Below are 15,541 nucleotides of genomic sequence, written 5' to 3'. Positions count from 1 at the left end.
AAAAAAAAAAAAAAAGTATACAAGCCTATAACACAAGGGATTTCAGGAACTGGGGAAAGGAAAAAAAACAAAAACAAAAAAACCCCACACCTTATTTTTCACCCAGAACTTTCCTATAGGCAACATTTCTGCTTTAGTTCATCTCTCTCTCCATGTGGTACGGCAAATAATTTTCTAAGAGGATTTTTGCATTTTTTTAACCCTGTATTTTCTCCATTCCTCTATCCAAATCTGGAAGTCATGTTGACTTCATGCATATTCTCTTTTTGAGAGAAACATATTATCACCTTACTGTGCATACGCATTTGGAACTCTAYATATTTTTTCAGTCTAATACACAGCAGCATCTCAACTTGTTTATACACACATACATATATACATGTATATCACCCTTGTTCAAACCCACAAAGCTTACAACTGCTTTCCCGAAAACAGCTGCACGGTATAAACCAAAGAACACTGGTTCTTCCACAGCACACTATTATTCCCCATTTGCAGTTTGATATACCCGCTTGTTATATCAGGTATACCTGCTTTTACTGAATCCCCCAAATAAAATTGCTGAAAATTGCACAGGGCACTTTTGATGGTTCAAAAGTATGTCTAGTTAAAACAGGTTTTATTTAGAAATCATTTCTATCTGCTTTTGAGGATCATTTATTTCTAATATGCAAAAACATCAACTCCATTCAATAAAAGTACTAAAAATATTAGCTAATCTTCCAGTTCTCTCATACTTAAATTTAACATTAAGTTTTGCCCACCTTAAAACTGTGTCATACATTTCATCTCCAAACTGGGGAGTGACCAAGCCTTTAAAATACTGCTCTAGACGAAGAATTGTGGTACGATAAAAGCTGCTAAACCCAGAGTAGTAGCTCACACATTCTGACTACAGTGACCACTGTATAACATAACTGTAAAGTGCTCATTGTACTATTAAGTCAAGAGCAAGGCACCTGCACCGATAAATCATTCCCAGTATATCTAACTTACTTCCAACTTAAAGCAGTAACAAGGGTTAAATTATACACTTTATTGATTTTTACTTCTGAGCAAACTACCAACATACACACACTTCATGGACTTCTGAATGAAACTATATTCTACTAGAATTTATTTTTAAAAAATTTAGCCAGTGATAGACATAAATGTTTTAAACTCCCTATCTGTGAGTCAAGCTAATAGTAAACATACCGTATTACTTGTGAAGCCAAAAACTAACTAAGATGAAAGACAGAGTTCAAACATACTCTAACTTTAGCAAACTAAAAATGGATCTGAGGAGAAATGTGAAATTTAGAGATTATGAAAATTTCTTGCAGGAAACTCCTATATAAACACATCAGAATGGGTCTGCAAGCAATTCCTTGGAATGAAACTGGTTAAATATCACAGGTGATTATAGGTGGTTTCAAACAATTTAGAAAGCAACAGGAAATTAAAGTAGGAGTGAAGTTCCAAGAAACAGATTATTTTACACTGGCGTTTCATACAGAATGTACTTCTGTAATCTAATTCTGAAGGCATGAAGTCTACTTGATACTGGCTAAGACACAAGATACAAACACATAAACATACATATATATGTGTGTGTGTGTGTGTGTGTGTGTGTGTGTGTGTGTGTGTGTGTGTGTGTGTGTGTAGCTAATTTCAAGTATAATTTTGTCATATTCTAGTTCAGATAAAAGATTTTTCAAGCTCTTTCCATGTATTTCCATCTTACCAGAATCACATTTTGGACAGTTACCTACCAAACTGAGCTGCAGTTTCACATGCTCAGAAGGTATAACACAGTTCAATGAAGTGAGTAGCAGAATACCCTCAGTATAAATTATCTCTTCATAATTACTCCAAGTACCCTAYGCAGTGATTTATACCAGAGCATGAAAGTTGTCAATAGGTATTTTCAGCGCTCAAAATGAGATCCTCAAAAGTGGAGGAAACTTGTCCAGAACCATTTTATGAAACCTCTCTCTAAAGGAGGAAAGAAGCTAAACGACGTGTAAAAAACATGGATATCAAGTGTCATGGAGAATCCAAAGGTTCTAGAGAGGTTAGATTTAATATTTTAACTTCATTTTGTTAGAAGAAAACTTTTTGACAGAATAATATCTAAACTCACAAACAAATGACCTTATGAGTTTAAGGAGTCCGGATTCCATAGCTGCTGCCATCCCAGACATCCCAAGCCTTTCAGTCAGTTTCTCCAGAGGAAATCCTCCTGACTGCTGCTCAAATAGTTCACTGCATTAATATCAAGCGCTTTTCAATGCAGGAGAATGCACTTCTGTGCATTCCTCCTTGAGATGCTACAGAACTAAAGTCTTCATACATCACATGCGAACAACAAAAAAAGAAAAAACCCTACAAAATTCAACTTCTGTATCAAAACATATGAAATTATTAGATCACTGATCGAAAGGATCATTAGATCCTTTTAAAATTCATTTTCAGCTACTAGAATACAAAATAATTTCAAGGAAAAATATTTTCTTGATTTAAAATGTCATAATCTAAGAGGTGAGGCATGCATAAAATGTACCAAAGTGTATCTATTCACTTCATATCCACACCAGGATATTGCTAGATTTTTCAGTGCTTTGGCTGATCTCAGCTGCCATAGTATCATAATGGCAGAGCTCTTTGGATAACCTAGACACAATTCAATTAAAACTTCATAGTGATCACTATAGTTATCCATCACATCAGATTGCATTTTAAAGTAAATTAGAAGCCAGTGCAGATCACAGAGCATCAGTATAATGTGTTCTCTCTGCAAGTAACAAACTGAAAACTAGCCATCTTTTGCATCAGCTAAAATCTCCAAGTAATTTGAACATTTACCACATTTTAGAGCACTCTGCAATTAATGGAATATGAATACAGGTAAAAAAGGTGGTTTACCGATAAAAAGTTTGCTTTTGAGCATAAGATACACAGACAAGTCAGGAAACCTTATACATTTTACAGACATTTAACTCCTGGGGCAGTGGGGCAAAAATTGTGCTGCTAAGTAGCATCTTAACTTCCGCGACATTTGTCACATTTGGGGGAAATATGCTAAAATACTGTTTGTTCACAGGTGCACGATTGCATGACACACATTGATATTGTTTTAATAATTAAGACTCCTTTGTCAGAGTAAGAGAGATATTTGACTAAGATACTGTTCGCGCCAGAGATGCATATGGCTTCTTCATGAGTAGCAGAATCCATTAGTAAAGGAAGTGATGATTTAGTAACATAAAAGATAACATCAAAGAAAAACCTTTCTTACCTGTTACAAATATCTTGTCTTTAAAATAGTGACAACTATTTGGGTGAGTTGAGTTAAAGAAAAAAAAAAGAGAGAGAAGAGAGTTGAACACCTACTTTAGAGGCAGTAATACCAACTTGCACAATACAATTTGTTCCACTCTAATGCTACTGATCAGCCTCTTTTGCCATTTTCTATTGTATTTTTAAGACAGSTGCACATGTTCTGCTTTGGGTCATGTATTGCACTCCAAAAATAATGCCCAAAACCATCAGCACACCACATGATGCATTCAGCTATAGCCATGTTCCACTGGGCCATACACTCGCACACAAAAATTCTAGCGGGAGCAGGGTTTATGCTTTCTTCTTCCTTCTCCCCATGAAAGATATGCTTTATCAAGGTCCCATATAAATCTACAAATCTATAAAGCTACAGCTATGTAGTTGCATTGCAATATATCATATTAAAACATTGATCTTTGTTATCAATCCCATCATCTACCAAGAGCATGTCATTATTCCCTTGAAATGAAAAGGGGAAAACGAAGGAGGAACCAGAGAGCTTGTGTAGGTTTACACATCASTGTGTGTGTACGTGCAGCAAATGGGGGAGCAAATGGGAGAGYAGGAGATAAAAGTTGCTACAGTACTCGTTAATTTTTCGTTATAGGACTTTATAAAAGTTGGGGAGCTTTCCACCAATTTTAGAAAATTATACAAAAGCTCTACTGTATTTCAGTCAGTTAGCATAAGTTTATTTTATGGTCTACAAAATCTAGATGTAGTAGGAAAAAAGCTCTTAAGTCAAAAATGAATCTGACAAGAACCACCTAATTAGTTCTTTTATGCATATCCCAGTGACAATAGAGTTGATTTACGAGAGAAAGAAGGATACAGAATTTTTCAAGTGCTGCAAACATTGAACATTCAAAGGCATCAGAAAAATGCAGAACAATTGCACTTATTTCTGTACTCTTTTCACCTTGGAGATACAGTAATAGGACACATGATTCATTTATTTGGGATACAGATAAATGTTTTTAAAAACTTAAGAGGTAGGAAGAGGACAGTCTTCCCTACCTCAGTAAAATATTTCAAAGAAACACACAACAAATGAGAGGATGCACATCAGCATATTTATGTATAAACATGCACACATTCATACATGCTCCTTGGAGTTTCACACATAGAACGAGAGTTATTTTAGATGAAAATGCTACATTCAAGGATGATATCAGTTTCAGCATGCAGAAACCTTGTCTCACAATAGTACGTGCATCTTTAATATCCTGTCGTCACTCATTTAAAAGGGATATTAGACACAGGACTTCASTCTTTTGGCTGGTTTAATTACCCTGACAGGATGCCAGGCCAGACTGCTTCCAGGTTCAGTGTACTGTATGCATTTCTGATAAATGGGAAAAGAATAGATGACCTGGCAGAAGGCTCAGACAATAACATGTGATTTACAGGACATGAATGCAGCTACTATAAGATTTATCTGACAGCCCTCTCCGATAGTGGACTGTTGAGTATCCGATGGAATGATTTCTAGTCTGGAAAGTCTGCTACTGAGTAGCCATACACATTATTTATTTATTAGATGTTTTGGGTTGAAACCATTTTTAAATGATGCACTTCACAATGCTCAGCCATAAATTTAGTTTTAAGCCCTAGAAGGGAGGTAGTGTTATTGGAATGTGTGTCAGACTGAATTAGGATGAGCAACACAACGCTTTTATAAAGTGGCCTTGAATGCAACGTCGATTCTTTCAAAAATGATATTAATGTCAAATGAGCAGGAACACTTTGCAGTAATATTAAATGAAGGATTTCTTTATGTTTTGATAGATTTATATAAACATAAGTATACACCTAGACACACGTCTCAAAATCTAGCATGTCTATCAGAACACAACAGTTTTTGACTCAAAAAAAGCCTTTTGTCTGTACCTTTAACGACTTGTTCTTCTTTTTACAATGTGTAAAACATTAAACAAAGCATCAGAAACATAAATACAAAAATAGAAGAGAAAAGCAATGGGATTTTTCATATGCCTGAATAACTTTAAAAGAAAAAAAAGGAAAAAAAATATTAACCTAGATGTCACAGTTTCATAAAAAGATATTCTTTGATTATTCTTCACCAGAAAAAGTTTTATTTTTATATTTTTATGAGAAAAAACATTGATTTGTGAGATATCCTATTGCATTTAGCACTTCTGAGAGGAAAAAAAAAAATCTAAAGAGCTCTTTTTCTAAAAGATGTCTAAATACTTACAACACCATAGAATATTTAAAACAAAATTCTAGAAAGAGGTTAGCATAAAAAACTGCAAAGGTATTAATCAGAGCAGTCTTCTAATTTTGTAAAATGATGGTTGACAAATTTGTGAAGTTTTAAATTAAATTTGCAGATACTTACTTTATAACTATGCCACATTATTTATGTGATTAAAAACTAGTTTTTGACCTGATCTTTTGATCTTTGGCACTCCATCCTCTCCATCTCCTCTTAAAAATTAATTAAAATTTTAGCAAAAGGATACCACTTCACTTCCTACCCTATCTTGGAGGGGGGAAAAAAAACACCCAACAACAACAACAAAAAATCAATCAAGCTCAACCCCATCTCCTCCCAGTATCTGTAAAATGTCAGTTTGAAATTCAATTTCATATCTCTCAAGCTTTCATGTAGCAAAAGACAGTTCACTTCTTAACAAAATAAATCACTTCTGTGATTGCCATGCTGACCTCTTTGAATTAGGAAAATTCAAAGTGAAAAATGTAATTATCACCCCAGAACAATCTGTATACATCTGGAGCTAATTCTAGATTCATTTCTCACATCATTTTTCATATTCTGCCAAAAACTACAGCTCCTATGTAACTTTAAAAAGATTTTGTGGTCTTCATGACTTTACTGGTTTATTTCTATTATTTTACACAGAACAACCTCAGTTTTTGCAACTAGCACTGCTAAGCAACCACGATTTGATTAGATTAGCATTAAGTGGCACTATGACACATATGACAAATAGATGCATTAGAACACGTCATTTATTTCTTATCCTTTCCACTTCCCACAGCCAAACATGTGACATACTGTACAGAGCACAGCATGATCTGAACGATTAGATTATCCTACCAAAGAAAGAAGAAAAGACCAACCAATAATTATTGAAACAAGCAGCAAGGATACAGAAAACTAATTTTAAATATGGTAATACCAAGATGTCAGGCACATATTTAGTACTTAAATTATTAGAGTACTTTAGTACTCTAACACATTAATGAATAAATATTAACAATTTTATATAGGTTTCTTGGTAGCAAGATTTTTTTTAAGTTCAAATCAGTGTTAAATTCACATTCTAGAAGCCTGTGAACAATGCCCACTTACAGTCTCAGAATATGCAAAATAACCACTTCTAAACTCCAAAAGTTCCCTGGGAAATATTAAGTTCCTCTCAGGGTGCATATATGATATTTTCTGAGSAAGATGGAGAACCAGATGAGCAAAGTTCTGAATACCTTCATGAATAATAAGCTCACTGGAAAAAATAACTACTCTTCACTAGTTCATTGTAAAATCTATTAGGTGTAATCTCCAGAAGTAATTGTTCTTATTGCRCTTTATTGACAATGCAGACTATCGATTTTTCACACCTTCTATGATTCTTTCATTTGTATTCATGAAACGTCTATCAGCACAGTCTAAATAAATTTGGCAATATAGGCACTAAAATGAATAAATCGATGTGAAGAAACATTAATTTTGCATTATCCTTATTCGTCAGGCAAGCAAACCATAAGGGCTGTAAATGAAGGTCAAAGGTTCTGAAATGGGTCAGAACCCTTGACCTCTAGACCAATACCATTCCCATTAAAAAAGGCTATTTTAAAGTTTTAAGTAGGGGAATTTACTACCAGAAAAGTATCATTTTTAAGGCACCAGAAGAAAGGCTCAATTAAAACATTCTTCTATTTAATTATACAAGAGAAAATAACCCCCCCCCAAAAAAAACCTTGATATAGCAAATGCAATTCTTTCATTACAATTTTAAGAAAGTTCCTTCATTTCCAGCTTGTCTCTAACCACAGGAACGAGTAGTTCTTAGGTTTTTAAATATTTAAAATTGCTTCACATTAGGAGTGTAGGAAGCCCAAAACTGTTGACAATCACTGTTGCTTTCTTATGTTTTTCTCAAATTCTTAGTACTTGTCAAATCAATTAAGAATGACAGTTTTAAAAGTATTTATCACTTATTTCATAACCTTTCCACAAAAGAAAAAAAATCTCACTCATCCCATAGGATTCAGCATGCCAAGTTGCAGAAATCGATCTGTTTCCATAACCATAATATTTTATTGCTCTTATTTTCTCCTACATAAATGACAGCATAGAATTACTTAAGCACACCAAGATCAAGGTTATGTAAATGTTTGACAGTAAGGTAACATAAAAACCCTTGGTATCTTCTCTCTCTGAGTAGTCACAATTGCTATAAAGAAAGAACTTAAAAAAAAAAAAAAAAAAGAAAAGTCCTTGTATGTAATTTTTTACATAATCATTACACAAAGTTATGCATTTTAACTGTAATTTCTATTTTACCCAATGACAGCAATTTCAGATAATATTGTTTGYTTAAATCTCACCTGAGAGCAAAGAAGCATCACCAACTCCACAACTGAACTACTAGATTTCATGCACACGAGACCTACAAAAGGAAAAAAGTATTATACCTAAGTGCATACTTAWATGTTATCAATTATTAACACAAAATATTTTAAACTGCAATAGATTTTCATCTGCAGCATTTTGACAATAAAGGAAAGATGAAATTTTCATACCATTTACAGTTCAATTTTGTACTTTATCAGCATAAAATAAAAGCAYTTGAGAAGGAGACCATAAATTCCACACTTTGCATCTGAAGATGCAGCTAGTAGTAAAACATTACCTCCATCATTCAGTTTCGTAAATGTTTGCATTTCAAAATGATGAGAAGTGTGGTTAACATATGTTATATTAATCTACTGTATCTACATTTTGTTATTTCTTGAAGGATTGGGTCATTATATATGCAGAGAAGGGAAATGGCTTTATGACCTTTGCTTTCTCCATTGCGCGTTCTCCTTTCAGCCCCCAGCTATCAATCAAGTTTCCATTTTGTTTCATGGCAGCAGACATCCCAAACACTCTTATTAGTACTTTGACCCTTAACCCTGCACTAAACCTTAGCAGAAGTGCAAGCAGTAAACCATTATATATTCTCAACTGTTTATAAACTAATGTGACTATTATTATTATTTGTAACTTCCATTTTGTTTTGGGTTTGTCTATAAAATATCTAATCTGTTAGGCCCAAAAATTAGTTTTGTGTGCTTATTTTTGTCTGAACAGTCCAAATTCTGCCAACAATTTTCCGGTACTTCGTCATCCAATTTATGAAATACTCATCTCTTTGTATAGAATATATAGCATATTCAACACACTTCGAGTATGTTTACCCTTTCATTATTTTTAGACAAGAAAATGTAAATAAATATAACACTTACTTCCCTGGCAAATAAAGCTTTCAGAAAAACCTCTTTTCTGTTATTCTTATTAAAAGAACAAATTTGTTCACAAGGTATTTTCCATTAAAACGCTGTTTATCAGCTGAAGTGATGCCCACACGTACAATCAAAAGTAGAATCCCATCCTTTTCAGTTTTACAGAAGACATTAATTGCGTCAATATTTCTCTCCAATAAAGCAGTAAGAGGGGTAAAAACAAGTTATATTCCTACATCAAACAATTTTAATCTCATTGGAGTTTAGTGAAGTCTTACTTTTTATATCAACAGTCATCAGTRTGATATCTGTATGATGTCTCAGTGTCTGACACTTTTTCTCACAATGTCAAACCAAATATTCAGCGCTACATACAGGGTGCCTATTAATCCACAGAACAGGTGGTTTCAAAATCTTAAAAAACATTAATTCCCCATGAAGCAACTACAACTATTATTACAAATATCATTCATGTACCCGTGGCCACCTCAAGTCAAGCATACACGAGGGGTACTGGAAGCTGCAACAGGGTCAGCGTCTAATATAATTCACTCTTGTAGCTAGAAGAAATCTGCAATTTTTACTCTAAAGAAAAATCAGTGCAATTAGGAAAAATCTGAAAAACTGGCATTCACTACTAAGTTCAAAYTATTCCAACAAACACAGCTTTTAAAATTGAGGCCACTGATGTCTGCATTACATACCAAAGCTTTTTTTTTTTYYTTTTTTTTAAAGATAAACAGAAAATAACTACAACTCAGTCGTCTTAAGCTAGCACTAGGACAAGAACGATCATTTTTGTGCACTTCTCAGAAGTACCAGAGAATGCATTTTGACAGTATTGAGAAGAATTTCTCTTACCTGTCTTACTGCACTTCAAATGGAAACCAGTAAGACAGAAGCAGATTCATATGCCCCTGCTGACATACTTCCCAAGGAACCCACTGTAAAAATATCATAGTCAAAATACAGTCTGTGTACTTACTTCACTATAGGTAACTTTGTGTCAGTCTTGAGCCTGTCACTGAGAAAATACTCTGAGTATTCTTTAAGTTTCACATGGTTTATTTCATACATAAGCCTCTATGAGATAATTCCCTGGAGGCGCTGGAAAACTAAGGAAGAGGCAACAGCAGCTGGCCCCACATAATGAGACGATAGAAACCATCAGAAGAGATGTAAGCAAAGAGGAAAGCAGGAAGAAAGCTTCTAGGTTAAAAACAGACAATCTTCAAGGTAAAACAAAACCAAAAAAATTATTTTAATGGAAACTTACTTGTACCTTCTATCAGCAACTCCTGCCCGTGGCTGCCCAAAAGAGTCCGAGAAAGAAAGGGAGCAAAATCCACAAAAATCTCTCTCAGAAGTGGGGCAGCTTTTTCCAAAGCATGTTCAAGCCTGTCTGTAATACTAATAAAAAGATGCATTTGATTAACAAAAATTAGAAGGCAGTTGTTGAAGTTCTGTAGAAGGGAAAATAGTTTTTGGCAATACTCTTTGTGATGCACAACTAGGAATCAACATCTCAATGTTATTTTCCCAAATTCTGTGGAAGGATCAAGACTCAGCAACACAGAAAGCAACATACAGTGTATCACAGCTCCATTAGGTATTGATCATAAACAAAACAACATTCTTAAGTGAGTATTTTATTATAATGTGGATTGTAATATCAACTGTATCATTAAAAATGTAAACAGCATCACAGCTGTCCAGATGTTCAACTGGAAAAGTTACCTCATATTTGAAGCAGAATTCTCAGGCACTGAAGAAACTGCAGGAACAGATGGCAATTTTGAATTAGATGATCCCCTCCCTACAAGAAAAAGTAATAAACAAATTCATTGTACAAAAAAAGCATGCCAGAGGTTAGACAACCGGACCAGAAACTAGAACCACAAGCTCAACTCCTGAGAAGTCATTGCTGTCAACTGAGAGAGAGATTAGGCAAACCCTTTCACTCCCTTTACTTTTTTTTTCCCCATAAAACTCCTACCTATATACTTTCATATTTAACAGGTGTGCCACAAAATCTTTTTTAATTTTGTTCTAAGACATATATAAAAGTAATTCAAAGAAGCTTGAAGGCTGCATTGTGGATGAAGTCAGACTGAACTGCAGTGATAGCTTTTTGGCTATATAGGTTATGTTTCTTTCCAAGTAAATTTAACGCTTACAGTCTTAAGCACTAAGTACACACACATGTGCCGTGAAACATATCTTTCTTACTTCATATTCCTGTATTTTAATACTAATGTAAAGTCAAGGGAACATTTTAAAATATTTTCTCTGGTTACTAGAAGTACTCATCCAATTTTAAATAGTTTAATCAGAAAACTCTTAATGTCTGTCTAAAATTAAAACACATTCGTACCAAAATGATGCATAACTGTATCTTTCAACGGTCTGGTTTACATTTTTACCACACAGGAACTCTGACAAAGACAGTTATGATCATATTCTCCACTGCACTGTCAGCATCATTAACGTGATGGCAGTGGTACAACCTCACTTACGAATTATTAACTTTGCCATATCAATTATTTAAAGGTTGATAGGGAAGACTGGGTTGCTTACGTATCATAGGCTTACAAAAACATACAGAAATGTAATTGTGTTATGTCAAATTGACAGTACATTGCTCTCATCAGCAGGGTGGGAATCAGTAAATACGTGAATGCTAAAAACTCATCAATATAGGGGGAATACAAACTCCTATTGCAGTATGGGTTGGTATTAGCAATGAGGATGAGGGAGCAGGCAAGACAGCCAGAGATTTCAGAGATATTTGCTGCCAGGATAGGAATGGTGAAAGTCACAAATCTTATATTGCATTCCAAACTATAGAAGGGAATGAAACTTAGCAGACAGATTTCTGTGCATTTCCCAAGAGCATGATTGCTTCTGGGCCATCTGCAATCCTATCTCCCCAGTCTAAGGCCTTGTCCTACACTCTTTCCTCTCACCTCACCAGTTTCAGATTTCATCCATGCTGCTGGAGAAAGGAGGGGRAAAAAAAAAAGAGAGCATAAAAGAGGCACGAAAGAAAAGGATTTAATCATCTCAGTTCTCACACCTACTTTAGCAAAGACCCTCCCCACATGTACAAATATAGGAAAAATTCCTGCTCATCGCAGACTTTGGACTGAGTTCAGTGAAATACAACCTTCACGAAAATAAGCTGCAAAGATCTTGAAAGTATCTACCAAAATGTGTCAACTGCAACTTCTCAAAGGCTTTCTACTTGACTGAAGTGGGATAGATTTTTAAAAAGATGGCAAAGGACATATCTCTGACATTAAGATTACTTCTTTTGTCAAATTTCAAACTTCTACTCCAAAACACTGGTACACAGAGTTTGCCAAAAGAATATATTTTTGGAGTGTGGCAAAAGATTTTTTTTTTTCAAATCATGTTTCAAAGGCAGGAGAATCACTTTTCTGAAATTAATCATTTAAACCAATGCAGTTAAAATGGAGATAAGTTTTGCTTTTTTATTTTTTTTCCCCTTTCCTCTTTGGAAAGAGATGTTTTTGTGCATACAATTCATTTATGTCTTCCATAAATTTACTGTGGAGCTCTTATTTTGACTTTTGCAGGTGATTACACAAAAAAACCTATTAAAGTCAGAAAGAAATTTGGGTGGACAATATAAAACAAGTGGCAAGAAAATGAGGAACAAAGCAAGGAAGAATCTGCATCTTAGAATCATAGAATCAGCAAGGTTGGAAGGGACCTCTGGAGATCATCTAGCCCAACCTCCCTGCTGAAGCAGGGTCACCTAGAGCATGGTAGACAGGGTTGCAGCCAGGCAGGCCTTGAATATCTCCAGAGAAGGAGACTCCACCACCTCTCTGGGTAACCTGGTCCAGGGCTCCGTCACTCTCACAGGGAAGAAATTCCCCCTCACGGTCAGGCGGAACTTCCTGTRCTTCAATTTCTGCCCATTGCCTCTTGTCCTGTCACACGGGACAACTGAAAAGAGTTTGTCCCTGTCCCCTTGACACCCTCCCTTCAGGTACTTGTACACATTGATAAGATCATCTTCTGTGCATTCCTTCCTAAATAACTTAGTCTTACATAATAAAGGCAAATTAAAGATATATTTCTGAAAATCACTAGGACAATGGCTGGATTCTGTAAATAGCTCCAATATTAACTTTTAATTTGTTTTTCTTCAAATAAAAAGCAGTCAAATATTGTGTGAAAATTAGAACAGAACCTCCTCTCCTGAGAAAGGAAGGAAAGACCACTGGAAACAACAAGCTACATGATTTGGAAGTTCCAAAGACTCAAAGACGTGATGRCTACTGACATTCATCTTATTGACAAACATACATTCACATCTAGCCACTCAGAGTATCTCTTCCCCCTGCCTGTTGGATTAAGCCTCTAAAATGATCAATCTATTTTCATGATAACTTTCATATTTAAATAATTTCATTGGAATTCTCAGCTTTCTATCTAAAGCACAGCATTCATATTTTTATTATACGAGTTCCTCTAGCTAATTTGAAAAAAAATTCTTAAATTCGCATGCCCATGGWTGCATTCAATGCTCTCATGGTAAAATCTGCACATACTGATCTGGGTAGTTCAACAGAATACAAGACTGAAATTGTATCTAAAGCCTCCAATTAAACAAAGCCCTCTCAACATGTAGAATAAACCTGCAGAATGTCTTGTCATACAAATGCATGCATGCTTTTTACTATATATAAAATCCGTGACAGCGAATTCACTAGTTATTGGGTATTTTAGAAGGTCATCAAAAATATACATACAGGTAAAATCCCACCGTGTCAAATGCATAGTAGAATCAAGAATCATTTTGTCAGTAAACAGTAAGGCCTCCTCAGTGCATGGCATGCATTTTAAGATTAAATGAGAAGAAAATAATTCAATGTAATTTTTAGGCCATAAGTAAAATATTTGAAGGAAAAATTAAGAAAAAAATTCAAGTGAGGCATCTGTTAGGATAATGAAAGGGCATAACACTCATCGTGAGGCTAATAAAAGGACATGTGGTTAGTCTGGGTAACCTTCACTTTTTTTTTTTTTTTTTTTTTTGTAAACACAACAATAGCACTGGTAGAAACGGTGAGAGGAAAAGGCATCACTGACAACACAAATAATGGTATGACTTTTTCTTCTAGAAACTAAAATATATTGTGTATAACAAAGAGACTAGGTGTAAACATAAGAATGCTAAAATTTTAAGGCAAAATCAACTTTTCAWTATAAAAATAGCAGAAAAAGCACTGACAGTTTGAGTTTGACAACAGCATACGATAGGTACCTCTATAAACAGATATTCTATTTGAAGATCATGTAAGGCTACTTATGACACAAATTTCTTCATGCTTATCATCATTTAAGTCCACATTCCAAACTCAGATATAGTTCACCAAAAAGGGTGAATCTCAGATCTATCATAGCTGAAAATTACACATTTTTTTAGATAGGATTAATGTGCACAGTGAGTTTTGCATTGKTTTGTGAAAGTAATTTTCTTGAATGTGAGGTTGGGGGGTTTTTTGCATTTAGTTAAAAAGAAGAAGAAAATACTTCAGTAGCATATTTTCATCCACAACACACATGTGGGTAACTGCAGTAGCTACTTCAAACATGTGGAACTAAACTGACTTATCTCTTCCTTATCCTTTCACTGATAAACTGGCTCCTTCAAACTGACAGTTTTACAGACATTTGCAAGAACATAAAAGAAAATGCAAATAGATCATCTGTCTAGCACCCTTCTAGTGAAAGCTTATTGTTTATTCAAGGTCCCCAAGGGTCTAAACAAATAATGTCTCTAGCAATAAAATATTATTAAAGAAACTCCTTCTGTAAGACCCTTATGTTTTTGCATATATGTTTATACAACACACACCGGCAAGACACATGCAGTGCATGCTAGACTGTATTTTGGGAAGATGGAGACAAGGTAGAAACAAAGAGTTGAATTAAATAACAGTAGCTGTTTAATTCTGTACAACAAACCTAACATACAAAAATACTCCTTTCATAAGGGGCATCAGTGTATCTGCTAAAATAATGAGCTCATTCGAAAGTACACTTCCTGAGCTGGAAGTGTACAATGAAAGACTACAATGGAAGGTTTTACAAGCTAATATAAGGGATCTGTTACATAAACACATCTGTAGGCTAAATCAAACCAGATTTCATGAAACAATGGTGCACTCTTTAACGGGAAGTTGTTTAAAAACAGGTTTTTATACTGAAATAATATTAAATCGCTTCTACTGCATACCACTAATATCTGAGATAGAAAAGAGTCATTAGACTTTGCTAACTAGCTAGCTGTAAAGTTGGAGTTTCCTTTGAAATTAGTTACAATATTCCAATTAATTTCTTGAATGACTTCTGCACAGTAACTCACTTCACACTCACTTTTCCTACTTTAGCTCATCTCCCAGTAACTTATTTTACTGCAAGACTTCAAGGTTGTTCACTTACCTATAAAAATCATTTGCAAAAACAAGCAAGATGCAAGAGAAACAGTTTACATTTTCCTATACGTAAGACTAGAATTCAGGTGTCAAACTCCTTATTCCTTTTATTTTGTCTTTTTAATGGTTATTTCTAGCTTTTTTCCAAACATCGTCTCCTTTTTCACCTCAGCTTTTGACAAAACCTTGTTACTTCACAGTATGGAGAACAGAAGATGCCTCTAATCAGGAAAAGCAGGAATCCTACT

General features: G+C 34.6%; 1 protein-coding gene across 2 annotated transcripts in view; it reads right to left on the bottom strand.

The window, feature by feature from the left end:
* The window catches only part of LRBA (LPS responsive beige-like anchor protein), a 399,174-nt gene that overhangs the window by 272,955 nt on the left and 110,678 nt on the right, over window positions 1-15,541 (bottom strand). For both annotated transcript variants that reach the window (XM_085313166.1, XM_085313167.1), the window contains exons 32-34: window positions 10,558-10,636; window positions 10,097-10,230; window positions 7,921-7,982 (exon numbers count right to left, since the gene is read on the bottom strand). In XM_085313166.1, the coding sequence (XP_085169292.1) occupies window positions 7,921-7,982; window positions 10,097-10,230; window positions 10,558-10,636 (275 nt within the window). The remainder of the gene's footprint in view (window positions 1-7,920; window positions 7,983-10,096; window positions 10,231-10,557; window positions 10,637-15,541) is intronic.

The sequence above is a fragment of the Rhea americana genome, unplaced genomic scaffold (assembly GCF_003343005.1).
Source record: "Rhea americana isolate MKP2758 unplaced genomic scaffold, rheAme1 scaffold_38, whole genome shotgun sequence".
In the NCBI taxonomy this organism is placed as follows: Eukaryota; Metazoa; Chordata; class Aves; order Rheiformes; family Rheidae; genus Rhea; species Rhea americana.
The sequence above is the reverse complement of the archived record's forward strand: the minus strand, read 5'-3'. Positions and strand labels throughout refer to the sequence as shown.